The sequence below is a fragment of the Equus caballus genome, chromosome 8 (assembly GCF_041296265.1).
Source record: "Equus caballus isolate H_3958 breed thoroughbred chromosome 8, TB-T2T, whole genome shotgun sequence".
Lineage (NCBI taxonomy): Eukaryota > Metazoa > Chordata > Mammalia > Perissodactyla > Equidae > Equus > Equus caballus.
Genome location: NC_091691.1, coordinates 84,688,162 through 84,707,484, shown reverse-complemented (window position 1 = coordinate 84,707,484; position 19,323 = coordinate 84,688,162). Strand labels below are relative to the sequence as shown.

The 19,323-nt window shown below is 44.9% G+C and overlaps 1 protein-coding gene across 3 annotated transcripts; it reads right to left on the bottom strand.

Annotated features, from left to right (window-relative positions):
- Positions 1-2,129: 2,129 nt before the first annotated feature.
- On the bottom strand, positions 2,130-17,925 carry GRP (gastrin releasing peptide). 3 transcript variants are annotated; one of them, XM_001489303.4, is made up of 3 exons: positions 17,655-17,925; positions 12,044-12,267; positions 2,130-7,628 (listed from the first exon to the last, which is right to left on the bottom strand). In XM_001489303.4, exons 1-3 carry the CDS (start codon positions 17,791-17,793, stop codon positions 7,575-7,577), a joined length of 417 nt encoding a protein of 138 aa, XP_001489353.1. In that variant the 5' UTR covers positions 17,794-17,925; the 3' UTR covers positions 2,130-7,574. The 3 variants fall into 3 exon arrangements, with proteins under 3 accessions (XP_001489353.1, XP_070077298.1, XP_001489334.1); XM_070221197.1 differs by having other exon boundaries at positions 7,266-7,607; XM_001489284.4 differs by having other exon boundaries at positions 7,461-7,628; positions 12,019-12,267.
- Positions 17,926-19,323: the final 1,398 nt, after the last annotated feature.

Genomic DNA, 19,323 nt, shown 5'->3' with positions numbered 1-19,323 from the left:
TTTGAAGCTCTCTGTTGTTTATTTCAGTGGTGGAGTCAGAGGAGCAAGTATGTTTTACTTGTCTTGCAAGGCCAAGCAAGGAGGGAAGGATGAGAGACCCAGACAAAAGAGAGAGCGGCCTGTCACCTGCAGTCACAATGTCAGGGCTTCAAGCAAGGGACACGGGCTATTGCTTGCTCTGAAGGACTCATGGGCTTAAAACTGTTGAGAGGACTTTCCATGAGCATCTGAGAGTGGAATAAAGCCCAGCATGTTCACACTTAATAGCAGTGACTAATTTTTTGAAATTGCTGTCCTGAAAGAACTGGGTGGTGTGAGGTCCCAAGAAATGAGCTTCCTGCTGCTGCAGATGCGGTTGGTGTCCAACCCGAATCGATTCCACGCTCCTTCCTTACTGAGAGAGTCCCGATTTTGTCTAGGTTCCTGCCCCTCCTCTCACGTGGCTCATTGGTAAACCCGGATCGGGTGAGGTCATGGTGGTCTGATTCCCTTTCATTAGGGGTAGGGCAAGTGTGTGACCCAGCCGGTCACTGAGGTGTGAGGGATTTAGAGGCCGCTGGGAAAGGATTTATCACTTTTGATAAGGTGAAGCCTAAAAAGAGATGACGTCTCTTCTTACTTTGAATGTTGTCATGTTACCTGGAACTCCAGCAGCCATCATGTGACCATGAGAGAAGTCAGCTCAAGGACAAACCTGAACCCCTGGTGGAGAGTGGAAAGATACTCATACTTGAAGATATATTTGAGTCAATGAATTAAATTGAACTATACAACCCTGAATCCCACCTCCCTCTGGATTTCTTATGAGACAGTATTTTTTCTATCTTTTATGCCAATTTGAGGTGAGAGTTTTCTGTTTCTAACAGCCAAAGTATCCTAACTGACACAATGTTCATCCCTGAAGGCCTACAAAAGGGCTTTTCCATCTAGAGTCATGTGGAATCATTCATTCACCATCCATTAATTAGTTTAATGAATCTGGCCACAGGACAAACAAGAGTAGGGCCACGGCAGAACTACTATATGGTCCAGCAACCCCACGCCTGGGCTCCCAAAGGAAATGAAATCAGGATCTTGAAGAGATATCTGCACCCTCCTGTTCACAGCAGCATTATTCACAACAGCCAGGACATGGAAACCACCTAAGTGCCTGTCAGTGGATGAACAGATAAAGAAAACATGGTGTTTACAGAAAATGAAATATTATTTGGCCTTAAAAAGAAGGAAATCCCGTCATTTGTGACCACATGGATGAAGCTGGAGGACATTATGCTAAGAAAAATAAGCTAGACACAGAAAGACAAATACTGCATGGTCTCACTTATGTGTAGAAGCTGAAAAAGCCAAACTCATAGAAGCAGAGTAGAGTGGTGGTTGTCAGGGGCTGGGGGCGGGGGAACTGGGGAAATGCTGGCCAAAGGGTAACAAGTTTCAGTCATGCAGGGGGAATAAGTTCTGGAGATCTACTGCGCAGCAAGGTGGCTGTGGTTAATAAGACTGTATTGTATACTTGAAATCTGCTAAGAAGGGAGATCTTAACTCTTCTTATCAAAAAAAAACAAAACAAAATGGAGGGCTGGCCTGGTGGCATAGTGGTTAAGTGCATGCAATCATCTGCTTTGGCAGCCCAGGGTTCACCTGTTCGGATCCTGGGCACGGACCTACGCACCACTTATCAAGCCATGCTGTGGAGGCATCCCACATATAAAGTAGAGGAAGATTGGCACGGATGTTAGCTCAGGGCTAATCTTCCAAAAGAAAAACAGGAATAAAAAACGGTAACTTGTGTGGGGTGATGGAGGTGTTAACTAGCTTGATTGTGGTAAACATTTTACAATGTATACGTATATCAAAACATTACAGGGGGCCGGCCCCATGGCTGAGTGGTTAAGTTCACTCACTCTGCTTTGGCGGCCCAGGGTTTTGTCCGTTCGGATCCTGGGCGCCGACATGGCAGCACTCATCAGGCCATGCTGAGGTGGCTTCCCACATGCCACAAATAGGACTCACAACTAGGATATACAACTATGTACTGGGAGATTTGGGGATAAAAAAAAAAAAAAACAAAGATTGGCAACAGTTGTTAGCGCAGGTGCCAATCTTTAAAAAAAACAATTACACTGTACACGTTAACTATACACAATTTTTATCTGTCAGTTATATGTCTATGAAGCTGGAAAAAACAGAGAAAAAAAAACAACCAAATGAGAGCAGAGCCATGGGTTCCCTTCTGCCCGAGTCCAGTTTGTTTTCCGAGACCCTCTGTCCCTGAAGGGATGTGGACGGGAGAGTGCAAATACACTTCCCACACAGATGCATAAACACACGCATCCGTATATACCGACAGGCGCGATACAGCGTGAAGGGGATTTTTCTACCAAAAGAGAAATTTGGAAAGTATCACATCTTGAAGTTAAAGATGACATCCAGCCAACAAAACATGATCTCTATTACCGTCTCTTGTTTTCAGAGATGAAGGATGGGTGAGGCCTTGAAGAAAGCACACTGTCTGCAGACCGTGGTTTTCCGGCACTCAATGTTCAGAAGAGACATGGAGCAGAGCAGCTTCATATTATACAAGGAGACCAGTTGTCCAGGGGTCTTCCAGTCACGTCAGCCTTGAGACCTGCTAGTTCCAGCTTGGTCGTTCTCCGGGTTCCATCTTGTAAGAGCTGACATGGCAAACACTGCCTACCCAACATCCATCCTCTTCCTCTCTTTATTAAGAGGAACGTGGTTTGCAGGGTTGGGGGAGTGGTGACAATTTCCCCAGCTGAAAAACTACATTTCTCAGCCTCCTTTGCTGCTAGAACTGGTCATGTGACATGATTCTGCCCAAAAGACAAAGGCTGAGGGTTTTGGAAAAAGCTTTGCTTTCCTGACACAGGGTAGGCCCCACTTTTTTCTGTCTGCCTTTCTCTTTCCTGAATGAAGTTGAGATGTATTAACCGGACCTGTAGCAGCCGTCCTGTGACTGATCATGAGGGAAAATTTAAGAAAATCACAAATCGCTGAATCTTCCGGTCACTGTACTTGCACTGCTAGCCCCCCTAAACTTCTTATGACATGAGGGAAAATTAAATCTCTCTCTTCCTTAAGGCATGGATATTTGGTTTTGTTTTGTTATATGTGTTCAAATACAACCCCCAACCAATGTAGATACAACTGACAAGCGCCCTATTTTCCCAGAGGAGAGGGTCTGAGTGGGCTACCCTCAGTATAAGTCAGTAGGGGAAACTCTTTATTTGGAAATAATAAACTAAATAATCAACATCAGAGTAGATTCTTATATTTAAAAATATGCATAAAAAACTCAGAGCAAAATAAGAGGCAAAAGAGGATTTTTCAAAATGTGAATGATCTAATCATCATGCTCAAAGCATATTTTTAATAGTGAAATATCTTTTACAAGATGAACTAAAAAATCCAAACAACACTTTTGGGAAAGATGTAAAAAAGCTAGAAAGATGATGATTTTTCGCTAGATTACATTGAAGAGGCAATGAATCTCATTGTTCCCATTTTTGAAATGAAGAAACCAAGAAGCCAGGAAAAAGGAGACTCAACACTTACGTAATTAGAGAATACAAATCCAGCTAATTGACGTAAGAGTGCAAAGGTTTTAAGATGAAGAAGAAAAGACCCAAGGAAGAACCACTTGTTGTTGTTCAACTGCTTATATGTATAAACATTTCTTCTCATGTGGGTGCAGACTCAGTTTTAACAGTTTGACAATAAAATAAAAATAGGACTTAGACCCTCTCCCTTCAGCTGATTCACAAATCCTGGTAGCTCTATAAGAATTCATCTTTGTGACTCCATGGAGAATTCTGGCCTTTCCAAGGAGAGAGCAATGATGGAGGAGGCTGGTATGAAAGAGAAGGACTCTTATAGGCTCTTCTGCATTTTGCAACTTGATGTATGGCCTTAAGTGAAGCCATGTAGCCTCAGTTTCCTTATCTGTGCTCTCTCTATCCCCATTTATGATAATAATTTTTATCTAATGTCTGATATGACCAAGTAGGCCAAAAGTGGGACATTCTCCAGGGTAATTTAATGATGACAAGAATAAAACAGCAACTTCAAATATCAAGGAATGTGTGTTTTGTGCCCTAATACCACAGCCACTACTGAAGTGTGGCAGAGTGACATCTGCTCCTCCAAGGAGCGAGGGTACAGCCTGACCCATAGAGGAGAGGCCACTGCTGGGGGTCTCTGGAGACGGTGTTAGGGGAGAGCCACTGGGCAGGGCATGATTACAGGGTCTGAGTGGAAGGGTGAAGACACTCTGGTCCTCTTCCTAGATGCTCTCTTGATCCACCTGTGGTTTTATCAGTCAGGCTATCTGTTATATAAAGTATGTGGGCCGAGTAGAGTGGAAAGAAAATCAGGGGAAAAGAGAGAGATGTTTCTGTGTCTTCTCTGGGTCTAATTAACGAAGTGGTTAATTGGAAAACACAGAGCCCAAGAATGGAAGCTAGGAGCCTTTTCAGTGCATGGGATAATAGTGGTCCTTCTGCTCTGGAAGCAGCAATCGTTTATTGCGTGGGTTTCCCTTGAAGAGCTCTTCCACAAAGTCTGATTAAAGCAGCCTGTAGCTGAGGAAATCAATAAAGTAAATCCCACATTTTACTTAGATTACTCCCTACGCATCCAAGCTGGGTTAAAATGCTCTGTGATGATCAAATATCCCCAGTAGGAACCGAAAGGCGGGCATTGTGGGGCTAGAAATTGTACTGCGCTGCTTCAAATGCCTGTTTGGTGTGTTACTGAACCTCTGATCATAAGCAAAGACTGCCAAATTACCCAAAGCAACCCACCCAATGGCACTTTAAAAAAAAAAGATTATGTTTTTAAAAGAACAAATTTGAAGGCAATTATTGCTTCCTTCCCTTTTGGATTCTTCCTCCTAATCATTGTGCTTTGCTGCAACTGTCTCTAAACATTGTCATCTCTTATAAGTCATCTTCTCCTCTTACTCTGTGCGCACACCGGGTCCGTGTGCCATAAAGAACAGCCACCAGGCTCCTGCTCTCCCAGAATCCAGGCTGTGTGTTAATTGTTCTCTAGAAGAGGAATGGGTAGAAATCAAAGAGGAAATTCTTTTTTGGGCAAAAGGGGAAAAGGACATCTATTCTGTGTGGCTGACCACCTTTCGAACACTCTCTCTTCTTTTGACAGGGTCCCGCAATTTTAGTCCCATAGTCCCAAAGTAGAATCCTAAAAACTACGTTTCCGAGCTTCCCTCACAGCTGGATACAGGCACGTGATCTAGGTTCCACCAATCAGAAACAATAATTCAAGACTCTGATTTGCAAGTGAGCCAAGGATGGAAGGCTTTGCGGGTGGGGGGCACAGAATGCTGTGGGCACAGGTAGTGGCAGAGGCGGTGGGAGGGAGTGCCAGCTCAGGCAGTTCTGCAGAGTGCTGGAGACTAGCAATGCATGTGGCAGCCATCTCTTCGACCCCATCAGAGAGCTGGCTTTGAGCACTGAACCTGCATGTTCAGCCTTAAGCCTGTTCTCTGGTCTTCCCTGCCTACTATCCTCTTATAAAGTTTTTATTTTTTGCTTAAACAACCCAAGATGGATCCTGTTATCTGCAGCTAAAAATGACCTAACCCGATAGGCACACACAGATATTTGACAGGACTCCACTTGCAAACAGCATTCAAGAAAGCTCTCCTGGTAGGGAAAAGTTTCTCTCTTAAATAAAGGGATTCTGATCTTGACCTGGGCTTGGTACAGAGGCGCCCGGCAAGGGTCGGGAGATCTTAGTGAGCTGCTCTTGTCTCCCAGTCTGAACACATGGAGAGAAAATGACTGCAGCTAAAACACAGGAAAACATCTGCTTTCAGGAGACAAGCAAACAAGTGACAGTCTGGATGGGGTTAATGCCAATGTTCCTTGCCCAAAATGTCGCCACTAGGGGAAGTTTCCCCTGGGTCCAGAAGATTGCTTTCATCTCTATGCGTGTCCTGTTGGAGGATGAATGCTGTGGTAGGGCTTTCCCCTTCATCATTCCCTGCATGGTGGACTCAGTGGACACAGCTCAGGACTGGCTTCTTGGGAAAGAGGCCCGGGAGGGTCCCAGGAAGAGGCAGGTGGGAGGACACTAAGATCACATTTAACATGTTTCCCCAAGTCTGGTTCTGTACAAAAGTTGTGAATCGACATGGTTTTAAAATAAATTGGAAAGAACACATCACATCTTGTGTGGTTCTTTGACAATCCAAACAAGAACAAGATAAATCTCTTCACTGTTTCAAATGTGATTTTCCTAAATGGAGGAAATCTAAACATATGGCAAAAAGCTTTAAAATCTGTTAATTTGTAAATGTCTTGATAAAAATGGAAATGGTGGGGCCAGTCCCATGGCCGAGTGGTTAAGTTCGCAGGCTCTGCTTCAGCGTTCAGATCCCCAGCGTGGACCTACACATCACTCATCAAGCCATGCTGTGGCAGCATCCTACATACAAAAAAGTAGAGGGAGATTGGCACAGACGTTAGCTCAGGACAATCTTACTCACCAAAAAAAAGGAAATGGTGAGTGTTACAAAACGCCAGGCTGTGTTCTCTGAAAATGGAAGGGAGTCTCTTGAACTCATCTTCTCCTTCTGCCCTGGGGCTGACTAAATGTGGATGTGGGAACTACTTCTCCTCCCAGACTGCAAATGAAATTTTGAAGAAACAGTGCTGCTTGCTAGGCTTAAATATACTGACAGGGAGGTTAAAAATGAGGTAATGTAGAAACTTTGCCTCATTTTTCGAAATGAGAATTTCTTGTGAATTTGCAGAAAGTCTTGTGACTTTGGATGTTTGAGTCCCAGTTCCATCTACTATGTGACCTTGGGAATGTCACTTGACCTCTCTAACCCTCAGTTTCCTCATCTATTAAGTGAGAATGCTCATTCTCAGCTTATACAACTGTAATGAGGGGACTATCAATACAATAATATGGGCAAAATCCCTGGTCATGGTAAGGGCTGAAGAAATGGGAATTATTAAGTGATGAATAAGGCCAGACTCTACCTTCAAACTAGCCCATCTGACGGTAATGATAAAGGAGTATGAGCTTCTAGTAGTAGCTTCTAGAAAGGCTGTAAGTCATTACAAGAATTCAGTAAGTGGCCTTCAGAGGGGAGAGCTAAAAATTCAGCCGGACTTCATCAATGAGCATGCAAGTCCATTATGAAGCTGTCTGTTAATCTCTGCCACACTGTCCTCTCATTTGGAATTGAAATAAAAGAACCACCTGCCTTTTGGACAATGTGTTTAAGCTTTTATTGTGAGTTGTAACAGGTCGGGGACTGGAATCTAATTGACAAATAGCCTAGATGTAAACAGCATTAATTAGAAGACTGTTTGGGGGCAATTATTCACAGCAAACAAGTTCAAACCAGAAGATGCTGGTTGAAAACCATGACTTTAGTCAAGATTGAAAGATACAAGAATAATTAAGTATTTTGCACAAAGGAAATCTTGATGATCCAGTAGAATTGATGCTCACAGAACGCAGTCTCTTAAGGGTTCTGTTTTGCTTCTTTGAGAGAGGCTGTCATTGTCATTGTCAGTTTAGCTGGGGGTTCCTTCCTTCACGTTGAGAACCTGGAGCAGAGAGTCCACCAACTTAAAAAAATATTAGAAAGAGTTGAGCAAACATAGTTAGTGATGTTGAAGCCTGATACTGGAAGTAAATCCATTCCCAACAAACCATCAGCATCACTTGGGAGCTTGTTTGAAAGGCAGATTCCTAGGTCTACCCCAGACCTACCGAACTGGAAACTCTGGGGGCGGGGCCAGCAACCTGTGCTTTCACACTTCCTCCAGGTGATTCTGCACACGTTAATGCTCGAGAACCACAGCTGTCATCCTGTCATCCCTGCTCCCGCCCCCTCTACCGAGAGAGAAATAAACGTCCTCTTTTTCTGAGCCGCTATATTTTTGGGTCTTTTTGTTAAATTATCTTAACTTGTACCCTGATACGACTACTCAGGTATATTTTGACCAATGTTGGAAATGGAAAGTATTATCCTCAGGAATTTGTTACTAAATAGCACCTGGGTGGGGGGACTATTAGGAAATGTGGAATCTTAATTCTTACTTTGGCAATGCCTCACTACACAAATCAAAGCTCGTTTATGAATTACATATTATAAACCCGTGACTGAAATGGTTGTAGTGTGGGCAACTTGGGCAGAGGAGCTCATCTGGGTTTCTGCCAATTCTAAATTCATTGTGGTTTGCTTGTTGTGGCATCTGTTCAAATTAACTAAGACTGAAGAAAGAGTGAGTAGTTATAATTTTAAAATACACTTCTTTGTTCCCAAATAGCATCCTTTACCGACTGAGATGAGAAAACACTTTTCATCCAGACTAAAGCTTATTACACTTTCCAAAATTCTCTGGCAATTTAGGTTCCCCAATGTCCAGACCAGCCATAGTTTCTAATAAAGGAATTACTGATATTCACAAGCCAGTTATTACCTGCTCTGTGACTCAATTGTTTTGATCAGGTGCTAATGAGGCGGGGGCCCAGGGTTCAATTCTCACACAAGCCAATTAGCTTTGCTTTTCTCCATGAGCCCACACTGCACTATTAAGGGTCGTCAGCCTGCCTGAAGATGCTGCCATTCATCCTGCAATATGAGCCACTGGTCATAAAAGGGGTGAGCTGAGGATGTAGGAAAGGAGCCATAGAAGTCCTCCCCATTGGCTCAAAATATTCAATCAGAGCAGTTTGGCTCAAGGGAATGAAGTAAAGCTACAAGGAAAAGAAGAGTTGTGTAACCTAGGAAAATCCAGGACTTGGAGCCAGGAGGGTGGTCCGTGGTCCAGGGTGAGGAGGAGGTGTATTTGAGGTGGGGGCCGACTTTGCTCTGCTCCTTTATAGAAACTGTCAGGGTAATCAGAAGATTTTTAGTTATTCTTGATTGCATGTTGCTTTTCCTATGTTTGGAGCTTCCTTTGGAGCATTTCACATATTAAGGAATAAAACCTTTCTATTCTCTGTACTGATTTGATGGGACAGTGGGAGCAGTGCCTGAAAAGTGAGGGCAAACCTGTATATTTACTTACTAGCTAGAACAATGCATTCCCCAGGTCCCTTTCCTCATGTCCACAAAATAGGAGAAAAACCGAAGGCTGCAAAGAACAATGGACTGGGTCCAAATTACAAAAGGAATCCAAAGCCCAACTCCAACCTTTACTGAAACTCAGGACAATCCACAGCCACATCCAGGATTAGGAATCAGGCCTGGAGCCAACCTGAATAGTGTTTCACGTTATAGAAACCATATGGCAAAAGTTCCATTAATTTTTTGTGAGAAGGGTACAATTAAAAGACTAAGGTAAACCTTGAAAATTCTTGGCCCTAATTGCTAATAGAGTTCTGGAGTTTGTTTGCCACAATATAGTAGTCTAGATTCAGTGCACATTTACAGAAATCTTTTCTGAATTAAGTATCTTTGTCATCAAAACATAGGAAGATGCTCAGAGTTTCTAACTCCAGCTCTGGGTGATTTGGCGACAGGACTTGATGTTTTATTACTAAAACGGAAGAAGATAGCATACGTGCATAGTGTTTCATTTTAAGAGAAGTCCTTCAGCCTCTGAAAATTCCTGTTGCTAATTCTGGGAAGGCTCAGCTAAGTTATTAAACTCCTTTCTAACATTGACAGATAGATGGTTTTCTAATAGAACCATTCTCCTGGTACTCCCTCTTTGTGAATAAGATAATTGCAAGATGTTTTTAATTTTTCTATCAACATACTTTCATTGAGGTGGAATTTTCAAAGCAAGAGAAGTGATAAACTAATTTGGTCTATGCAAAGACTAAACTAACTGTTGAATTTGTTTTTCATATTACTGGGAAATACATCCAAAAGAATGGTACCCATGTGTGAAATAGCTAATTCTTCAACTTGAGGTAGAATGAAATGGGATGGGCTTTTTAAACTTGTAAAAAGAAGAACAAAGCATAAAAAGGTATAACAGAAGAACAAGCCCTGATTATAAAAAGATGACTTTTTTTTTCATCTTACATTGTATAAATACTGTCCCCTTGAAGCAGTCGCTCCCTATGATGGCCCATTCAATCCATCCCACTCAGAAGCCTTTTTGGAGCTATTCTTTTGCAATTGTCCTCGAAGCTTACAGAATATTCTTCTGAATATGGCAGGAAAATTTCAACCCTTGAAGAAGGAGTTGAATTTTTCAAAGCATTCCAAAGATATGCAGAGCCAGATTTGGGGGAATAAGGCAACTCAGAGAGGGGACTGCTGTTTGGTTCAAAAATGAGGCACTATAGATTAATAACGTGATGAGGGGGAGGCTATGCCAAAGCTGTGAGGCTAAACCCATTTCGGTGTTGTTAAACTACTTTAGAGGCTTTTGGGCTGGTAATTGTTCTTGCTCTTCAGATAAAGGAGAAGGCACTACTGTTGGACATCCACCCGCAGGAAGTCTAGCAAAACCCTTGACCAAGAAAAGGCCTGGCTGGTCAGGGGCTGAGAAGTCAATCACCAATTTCCGGAGCCCCCAGAGCCCAGAGATCCACTAACAAAGAAGGCAGCTGGTCATATAACACCTGGGACACCTACAAAACAGGTGTGGAGAAGACAATCACTCCAGGTTTGTACAAAGTTGGTCCTTATTCCTGTATTGGTCGATTTAACCCAGGTTTTCTTTCGGAATAAAGGCTACTAGAGACTTTCTCTCTGGGTGTTCTATGCAACAAATGAACTTTTGGTCTCTGTTTAGCACAGAGAATCCACAGTAGCCCAAAGGCCATGAAACATTAAGCCTCTGTCCAGAGAAGCCGGCTGAGGCTCGGCCAAGCCAGCCCTGAGCCTCCGTAAAGGGGCCATTAGTCAGGGTTAACCACCATAAAGGAGGGAAGGAGCCAGCTCCCCAAGCTCTTCGAGTGAAAAGCAATACTATTTATCGACAGGAACAGTGACAAACAAGGCTGCTACTGCACCCTGCATCCTTCATACTTAAGATCAGTGAGGACCATTCCCCAGAAGATGTCTTGCATGGCAGTAGACCATCCAAGGCAGACAGCATGGGCTCTTGCCCTGGCTTCACCAGTGAAAAGCTATGTGACTGGCCTCAGTTTCCCCACCTTTAGAATGGAGAGAATATAATCTTCCTGAATCTTCCTCGTAAGACCACTGTGAGCATTAACCGAAGAAATGGAGGTAAACAGCTTCATCCAGTACTTGGATTATAGAAAATAATCACTAAAACTATCTACTATTATTATTACTAGTTTTCAATGATTATTTTTGCCTTTTATCATAAATTTCATGGAAACTTCTTAAAAGTTAATGAGAATCACTTCATTTTCAGTTGCCTTGCTTTCTTTCTATAAATTTTATTGTCTTCCTTACCTCATTTACTGGCTTTGTACCTAAACAATGACAGTTTGGCATAATTATTTTTCCCTATTCTCTATAAAATCCTACACAGGACGAATCAGTTGACCTTAGATATGTTCACCAAGTTTTGAAATATTAGGATGAGACCTGAACTAGGTAATCTTGGAACAAATATGAAATAGGACTATTTTGCATGGAGTGCAGAAACAAGAATGCTCTCTTCTGAAATCATCTGTGAATAGGCCCTTCTGCTGGTGTTTATCAAAAATAAACGGATCTGTAGACCCACAGGGATTTACGCAAATAAGCTATAGCCTCACTATCAAAATATTCTGGTAGGACCTGACAGATTAAAAACAAATCCCATCAATGCACGATTGCTAATAAAACTCCTGAAGTGGAGTTGGGAACCAGCACCCTTTTGACGTGCTATGAGCAAAAATAATCTACTGTGTTGAGAAGAAAAGACAGCATGGAAATTGTGTACTTATTTCCTTGGCGTGTCCTGGCGTCAGCCCCATGTAGTGGCTGCGGCTGCGTCGTAAACAATTTCATCCTTCCCGGCTCAAACTTCGCCTCCTTCCAACTCTCCCGAAACACCTCCCACCGCCACCCCACCCCACCCCACCCCACCCCACCCCACTTCCCTGGTTTTGAACCTACATCTTTAAAGTTGCTGCTCTCCTCAGAATCCAAAGCAGACTGACCAACGCCCAGGGGCTCCCATTGAGGTGACTGATGGCTTCTGCTCCCCTTTGCTTCCAAGAGGCTTAGCAAATTCCTTGCAGCTTCTTCCCACTGAATGTGCTCCCTCAGCTGCTGCTTCACGCTCTGGCCCTCATAAACATCTGGGGACTCTCCTGTGCTCTTTTTGCCCATTAAGTGCCCTGTAAAAAACAAAAACAAAATGCCACAAATTTAACCCAGGGGAATGAATGAACAAGAAATTTAAAAGGACACCAATTCTGTTTGTGCTGCTTCTCCTAAATGCAGAATAACATTTAATCATTAGGAGTTCATAAATGACTGACAGAGTTTTCTCCCGGTTCAAAACGTGCAATGAGCTAGACAGAATTCAGACCTGCAACTCAGGGGTCCTGGGTTTGGTTCCAGCACCTCTGCTAACTAGCTAAGTGACCCCTGCCAAGTCATTTAGCATCCTCGGTCCTCAACTGATCAACTATTAAAGGAACAGGCAGGACTAGATGAACTCTAAGGAATCTTGCGTATCTAAATTTCTATCACCCATTCTGTGTGCACCAAATTTGATTCCCAATGGAATAACGAAGTTTAAACATCTTCCCCAAGTCAATTTTGAATTGCTACTGAAAAGTAAAGTCTCAATGCTTTTCTTTGTGTGATTAAAAAAAACGTTGCTTTCCTCTTATCTGTAGTACAAATGGACCAAAGGAATTTTTCACTTCAATTTCCTCAGAATTTTAGCTGAGATTGAATGTAGGAAACATCACCTAGAAATTACAGTTTGGTAAGCATGTAATGAAAAACAAGTTCTGATCAACACTTCTCAGCCACATAAACACAGAATTTTCTTTTGGATGTCTAAAATGGTCAGTGAAAGTCTAGCAATGGCTCCAGGGATGTGCACCTGCCATATAAATAAATAAAAATTGCTGTGCAGGAAGCCAAATCACTAAAAACACGGAAATTCCTGAAATTCATGTATGCAAATAGGCATAGCCATAGGCTCAGAAGTGGGTACAGAATTCAAAGTCTGAATTCTTTCTTTCTTCCCTCCTTCCTTCCTTTCCTTCCTTCTTTTCTTTTCTTTTTTTTTTTTTTTTTTTTTGGTGAGGAAGATTGGCCCTGAGCTAACATCTGTTGCCAATCTTCCTCTTTTTGCTTGAGGAGGATTGTCCCTGAACTAACATCTGTGCCAATATCTGTGCCAGTCTTCCTCTATTTTGTGTGTAGGATGCAGCCACAGCATGGCTTGATGAGCAGTGTGTTGGTCCGCACCTGTAATCTGAACCTGTGAACCCGGGTCACTGAAATGGAGTGTGCGAACTTAACCACTACGCCACTGGGCTGGCCTTCAATGTCTGCATTCTTAACACTTTAGTCCATTGCTTAAATACACTCACATTATTTTATTTACTTTCTTCAGTTGATTTTTCCCACCTCTCTTCAACTGAGTTTTACAGCACTGTCAAATTTCTAATATTAGTAAAACTATGGTGCTTTTGATTTAAAGCTCACAAGGAAAGTGCTCTTTGTGATTCTAACATTGACTGACATTAGAAATATGTCAGGCAAACATCACAGGAATAATATTTGACAGACCCCAGTCACTGCAAATGGAAAGAGGCCCCTTCCAGCAGCTCCCTCCACCAGCAGAGAAGCCCTCTCTGTGACTTTGCTGCTCGTGTATCACAGTTTATAGTTTGCAGGATGTTTAAACACAGATTATTTCATTTGACCCAGACCGTAATAAGTTTGATGAAAATGAGACTTGCCAAAGATCACCCACATGGAAGCAAAGATTGTAGTATTGAATCAGCTCACAGCCCAGACGCTACTATATTATGCTGCTTTGAAGAGTCTTTGAACTTTCCAAGAATATGAGGCAGCTAGAAATCATTCCGAGGTCTGGAAAGAAGGATAAGGTCTACAAAAGGCTCACTAATGTTATAAAAAGGAAGAGGGATCATATATCAGTATGACTCATTATGTGATTCAGAAAAATTAATTCTGTGAGTATTGAGGAGCCTTAAAATGAGATTTTTACTGCATTGCAGTATAAGTACTTGCCAAGTCACTTACGACCTGACACGTCACACAATTTCCAGAGCCAACCGGGGACACCGTCCCAACGGAAAAATTGGAATCCTGAATGATTAGCTTCTCACATATTGGCTTGGTCAACTTGGTGCCCGGATGACCACTAAATAACCTTGCATTTTAGCCATAACCCTGGTTAGGTTGCACACTTCCCAGGAAGTCGGGATGCATTTGGCTTGATTTATAAGGAGGAAATTGAATCATGATAATAGGAAAGCAGGATTAGAACCTGATGCGCTCAGCAATGACCTCAGTCACTCTTGTCCTCTCTGCCTTTCATCCAGTTAGGATGCTGGAAATGAGAAAGGCATCACTGCCATTGAAGCAGAGGGACGATGGAGGTGTTCATGCAAATAAAAACATTTTTGCCATTCCTGAATAATTTTGTGGGATTTTCTAAAATGAAAGGATAAAGTGGTCCTCCATTCTGTGATTGATTTAACATAGATCCTTGTGACATTGTACTGACTTCAATATCTGCATATTTGGTGAGCGGGTGTTGAGACGCCCACAGACCAATTATTAGGGAAAGCGTACCATCTAGAACATCCCAGGGAAGCCCACATTCCCTCGGTCCTGTTTCATTTGTCAGCTGGCTACTGACAGCCAAATAATCGTCTCCATGGCAACACGGATCCTATGCCCACTTCCACCTCTTCTCCCATCATTTGTTATGTGTCCATACCATAATAATGGAGACCTCAGCACAGAAAAAAGAGGCACTTGAAAAAATAAAACCTTGCCAAGAGGAAAAATAAATGTTTTGTCTTTTTTAATCACTTAAAAACACCACTAAAGTGGCAGGTTTGAAACAGAAATGAATTTTCTTGAACTCAAAACTTGATTACCCTAACATAGAAAACTATCCATCAAGACAAGGTGTTGAGTACTTTTAAGAGCTAGTCTTTCTGGAACGATACTTAAACTATGTGCCACAGTTTCTAGGGCAGTGCTACAATGTAAAGCCATTCTGTACCCGGACAGAGGCATTTCAGAATCCAACCTTCCAGGACAAGCTTCACACCAAATTCAGAGCCATGATGAGGAGCATTTCAAGGGAGCGCAGGGGATGGTTACCAGGGTTAGTGTTGACCTATATTTTCATCACACAAACAAAACATTTCCATGAACATCAAGGCAGATCAGAATTTGTTAAGTTTTCAATCTGCTAACTTGCTTTTCATTGCTACACCATGCTTCTCCCAGCTGGAAGAAGCAATTCACTCAACTAATCTGCAAATTTGTGCTGACAGCTTCCTCACAGACAGCAACATGTAGTTTTAGTTTGATGTAATTAAAGCTAAACTGCATGCCTTCAGTGATTGAGGAGGACGGGCATCTACTTAGGAGAGTGGAAGGCTCAGTCTAAAGTCTAACAATCTCACTCATGCTGTGAATGTTTCCATTCCAGCAGACGGCCTGTCTATCCAAAGCGAACTTTTTCTCAATCACAACGTCATTTTAGACCCAAATGTGATTTTCTACCTCACCTCCCTCTCCTTTGTTCTTCAACTCCAGACAGCCAGCCAGGGAAGAAAAAGGAAAAAGAGTGCATCTGGAAACAATAAGAAAAATCGGGTTTGCCACTGTCAGTATAGTTTTGGGTTAAGAATGCCCAAGCACCACTATGAAGGGTGATTAAATGACAGACGCCCTAAATACCTGGGGACAGATGTGCTACGGAACTGCACCAATCAGGGTTGCCTTGCACCAGAAATAACATGATTCCAGCTTCCCAGCTAACTCTCTTGTCCTGCTTTTGGCCTGAAGGGTTCCCCAATTATAAGCCTCTTTAGTACAAAAATATAGACCAAGAAAAAGAGGTTGGAAATTTGGAGGTTTCATTCCACCTTCCCAGCCCACTGGTTGGTGGCTGGACTGGACAACGGCTGCTTGATCTAAATTCCCAGGAGCCCTCCGTAAGCATCATTTCTAGGTTTGGCTTCTTTAACAGTTTCTAAGTATCCTTCTCTCTTGACGTGCAGGCTTTTCAATCTCATCAACCTCTCCTCTCCACAACAGGCTCCTGGGTTCTGAGTGTCCCTCAGAGATCAGAAATAACTTTCATCCCGGGGTTGCTGAGCCTTGGCAAATGATTCTTTTGGTAACCAATACGCTATCGCAACCCCGAGTTGTGTATTTCTCTGACAGAAACATACACAGCACAGAGGAGCTGAGGATGTGACAGGTCCAGCCTCACCCCCTCGCCTAAATCCTCCTCTTCACACCAAGAATCTGTGAACCGGCTGATATTTGAATTAACAAGTATCTTTCCAACACAGCTTTCCCCATTCCTAAGTAGACGACTAAGGAGATAGTCACACAGACACACACACAGACACACACACACACGCCCTTAAATCTCTTTAGGGATCTCCAGCTTCCTAGGAAATGTTGGGGTGGTTGTAGTTGGCAATACGGAGAGATTTCTAAGAAGTCGTACACTGCATTTGCAAGAGGCTATGCTTGGCTCGGCGGAGAGCCCCGGAGTGACGTTGGGTGAGCGCGAGGCTGCGGGGCTGCTACCCGCCTCCCAGTGGCGGGGAAGCCGCGTGCGCGCCCGCCACCCCGCGGCTGCCCTTTGCACTGCTGCGCGGCTGTCCTCGCCGATAGGGTTCCTGGGGCCGGGACGAGCGAAGCTCCGAGCCCCTGCCTGGAGAAGAGGACCTGTTGGCAGAGGGAAGGGGAAAGGACCTAGAGGAGAGGGCAAACTCCAGGTCTTGAGAGGCAGAGACAAGCGGGGAGCCCAGGGGTCAGAGAGGCCCGGGATCAGCGTAGAGAGCAGGCGCGATTCCCGGAGCGCGGAGTCGGCTAGCTGGAAAGAAGGAGGGTTGGACAGAAGGGCAGGGAAAAGACAATCGCTGGAAAGGCAGGAGAAGGACTAAGAAAATTCAAGAGAGCCACAAGCAGGTGGGATTCAGGCACTGCTCGCTGGACAGATTTGAAACCAGGGGCGGGAGCGCGGCGCCCGGGTTCCGCACCTGTGGCTTGGCCCGGGGCAAGGCGCAGCCGGGGATCCCCGCTTGGCCGTCGGAGTCGAGGCCGCCGCGCTGGACCTGGGTTCTGAGACGCGCTCCGGGACCCAGCTCCCCAAAGTTGTTCAAGGAGAGAACCGTGCCAGACAGGATTGCGATTAGGCGGATAAAAAGAGGTGTTGAGCAGGTGCGGAGGGAAGGTGATCTCCCCGTAGGGTTCGGTGTTTTAGAGAGCTATGCGCTGGCTCGGGGGCCCTGGGGAAGAGGGCAGAGAGCGGAACAGGGCCAAGCGAGCAGTCTGCGGCTGCTGAGGGACCGACGGCTCCTCAGGATGCGGAGGGGTGGGGTGGAGTTTTGGGAGAACGGGGTTGGTGTTTGGGTAGAAAGGTCAGAGCAAACCCGGACCCCAAAGCCGGGACCCAGAAAAGCTGAGAGATGGGGAGACGGGCCCCCTTCAGCTGGCTGATCCCTCCGAGGACTAGTGCGCGCCGGACACTCACCCACCGCCCAGTGGTTGCCGCGCGGGTACATCTTGGCCAGCACGGTCCCTCCGCCCGCCGACACCGGAGCGGCTGGCCCCCGGGGCGCCTGGCAGAGGACCAGCGCCAGCAGGACGAGCGGGAGCTCGCAGCCGCGCATGGTCCCGGCGGGAAGCCCTTGGAGCGCCGCGGCTAGGCTGGGCGGACAGCGCGCTCTCCCCGCGGAGGAGCGACGGTAGGATCCGGACCTCGGAGGAGCTCCGCCGCCGCCGCCCGCGCCACTGCTGCAGCCTCCACGAGGCCCCTACTTTATATAGAAGCCCGGGCGGGGGGGCTGGGGGGCTCTTCCACCGCGGACCTGAGCGCTCTGACGTCTCCGTACAGCGAGCGAGCCAGGGCGCTGGGACAACCGTCCCCGAAAATCATCCATCTTCCCGCCGAGTCATGAAAAGGCTGAGTGTACATTGCCCCTCTCCCTTTCCCTCGTAGTCCCGTCTGCCTTCCCCACATGAGATTAATTCTTCCCACCCTCGACGCCTTCGCTCCAACACAATTTAGTGAACTCCTCCTCCCCAGCCTCACCCGGGCAATTCCCGCGTTAGCTGACTTCTGATCCTACAGGAGGGAGCAGTGACCCCCGCGGTCTGATCCCAGGAGCGGGTTGTGGGGGGCGAGGGGGTGTTGAGAGGGGTGAGCACAAAGGATGGATGCTCTTAGGCCATCTTTGAGCATCTTAGGATGCTCTTTTTGCTGAAGGGGGTTGGAACCCGTATTGCAAGGGACTTCTGATTCTCAGACCTTTTCCCCTCCGTGGATCACCTCCCTCCTTGCGGTCGCAGCCCCCAGACCTCCATATCTTTGCCTCCCTCTTGCAGATTCCTCTTCCCACGCTTTCTCACCAGCACCACCAGTAATATCCTTACCCCACCTGGGTTTTCAGAGGCACCCCTGCCCATTTGTATGGTGAGATGGAGGATGGAGCAGGAAGGATATGTTATGTGAACAGAGCTAACAATAGTTTTACCATACACCTGGCTCCTTTCACAAGCATACTGCTCCCATATAATAGATGAAGATTTTATGCCAATTTCCCTAGGCTGCATCTACTGTCCCCAAAGCTCAAACTGTCCCTAAACTGCTATCTACACACCTCTCTAGAGTTGCCCGAATTTCCTCTGCTCCTCTTTTCTCAGATCAGAAGAATGGTCACCTCAGCCCAACTTCTGAGGTCCTCAGTGCCATGGATACAAAGGGAATGGGCACCATGGCAATGCAACAATAAATAGAAGCTGGTAGGATGCTGTTGCCTACAGTCCGGCTGCCAGAGCTGGGGGTGTATTTGTGTGTTCCTGCAGGCCTGTTCCTCACCAAGTGCTGGTGAATTGTCTCTCTGGTGCATCCCTGGTGTTCCCTGTCAACACTGGTGTTGATACTGATGAAGTTGAAATCCTACAATTTTCTCCAAATATCTGGTGATTCAATACATTTGTGCCATTCTTAGCTGATTACACATGCATATTGCATGACTGAGTATTCTTGGGCTTGGAAGACTATTTCCATGCATGTGTCTGGCTATAAGGTTAAAAAAAAAGAAGAAGAAAGCTAATTTCAAGATCTCTATGATTAGCCAAGGAAAAGCAGTAATACTATCCTGAGGGAAGGACCTAAGTGAAAACCAATGGGAAAAAGT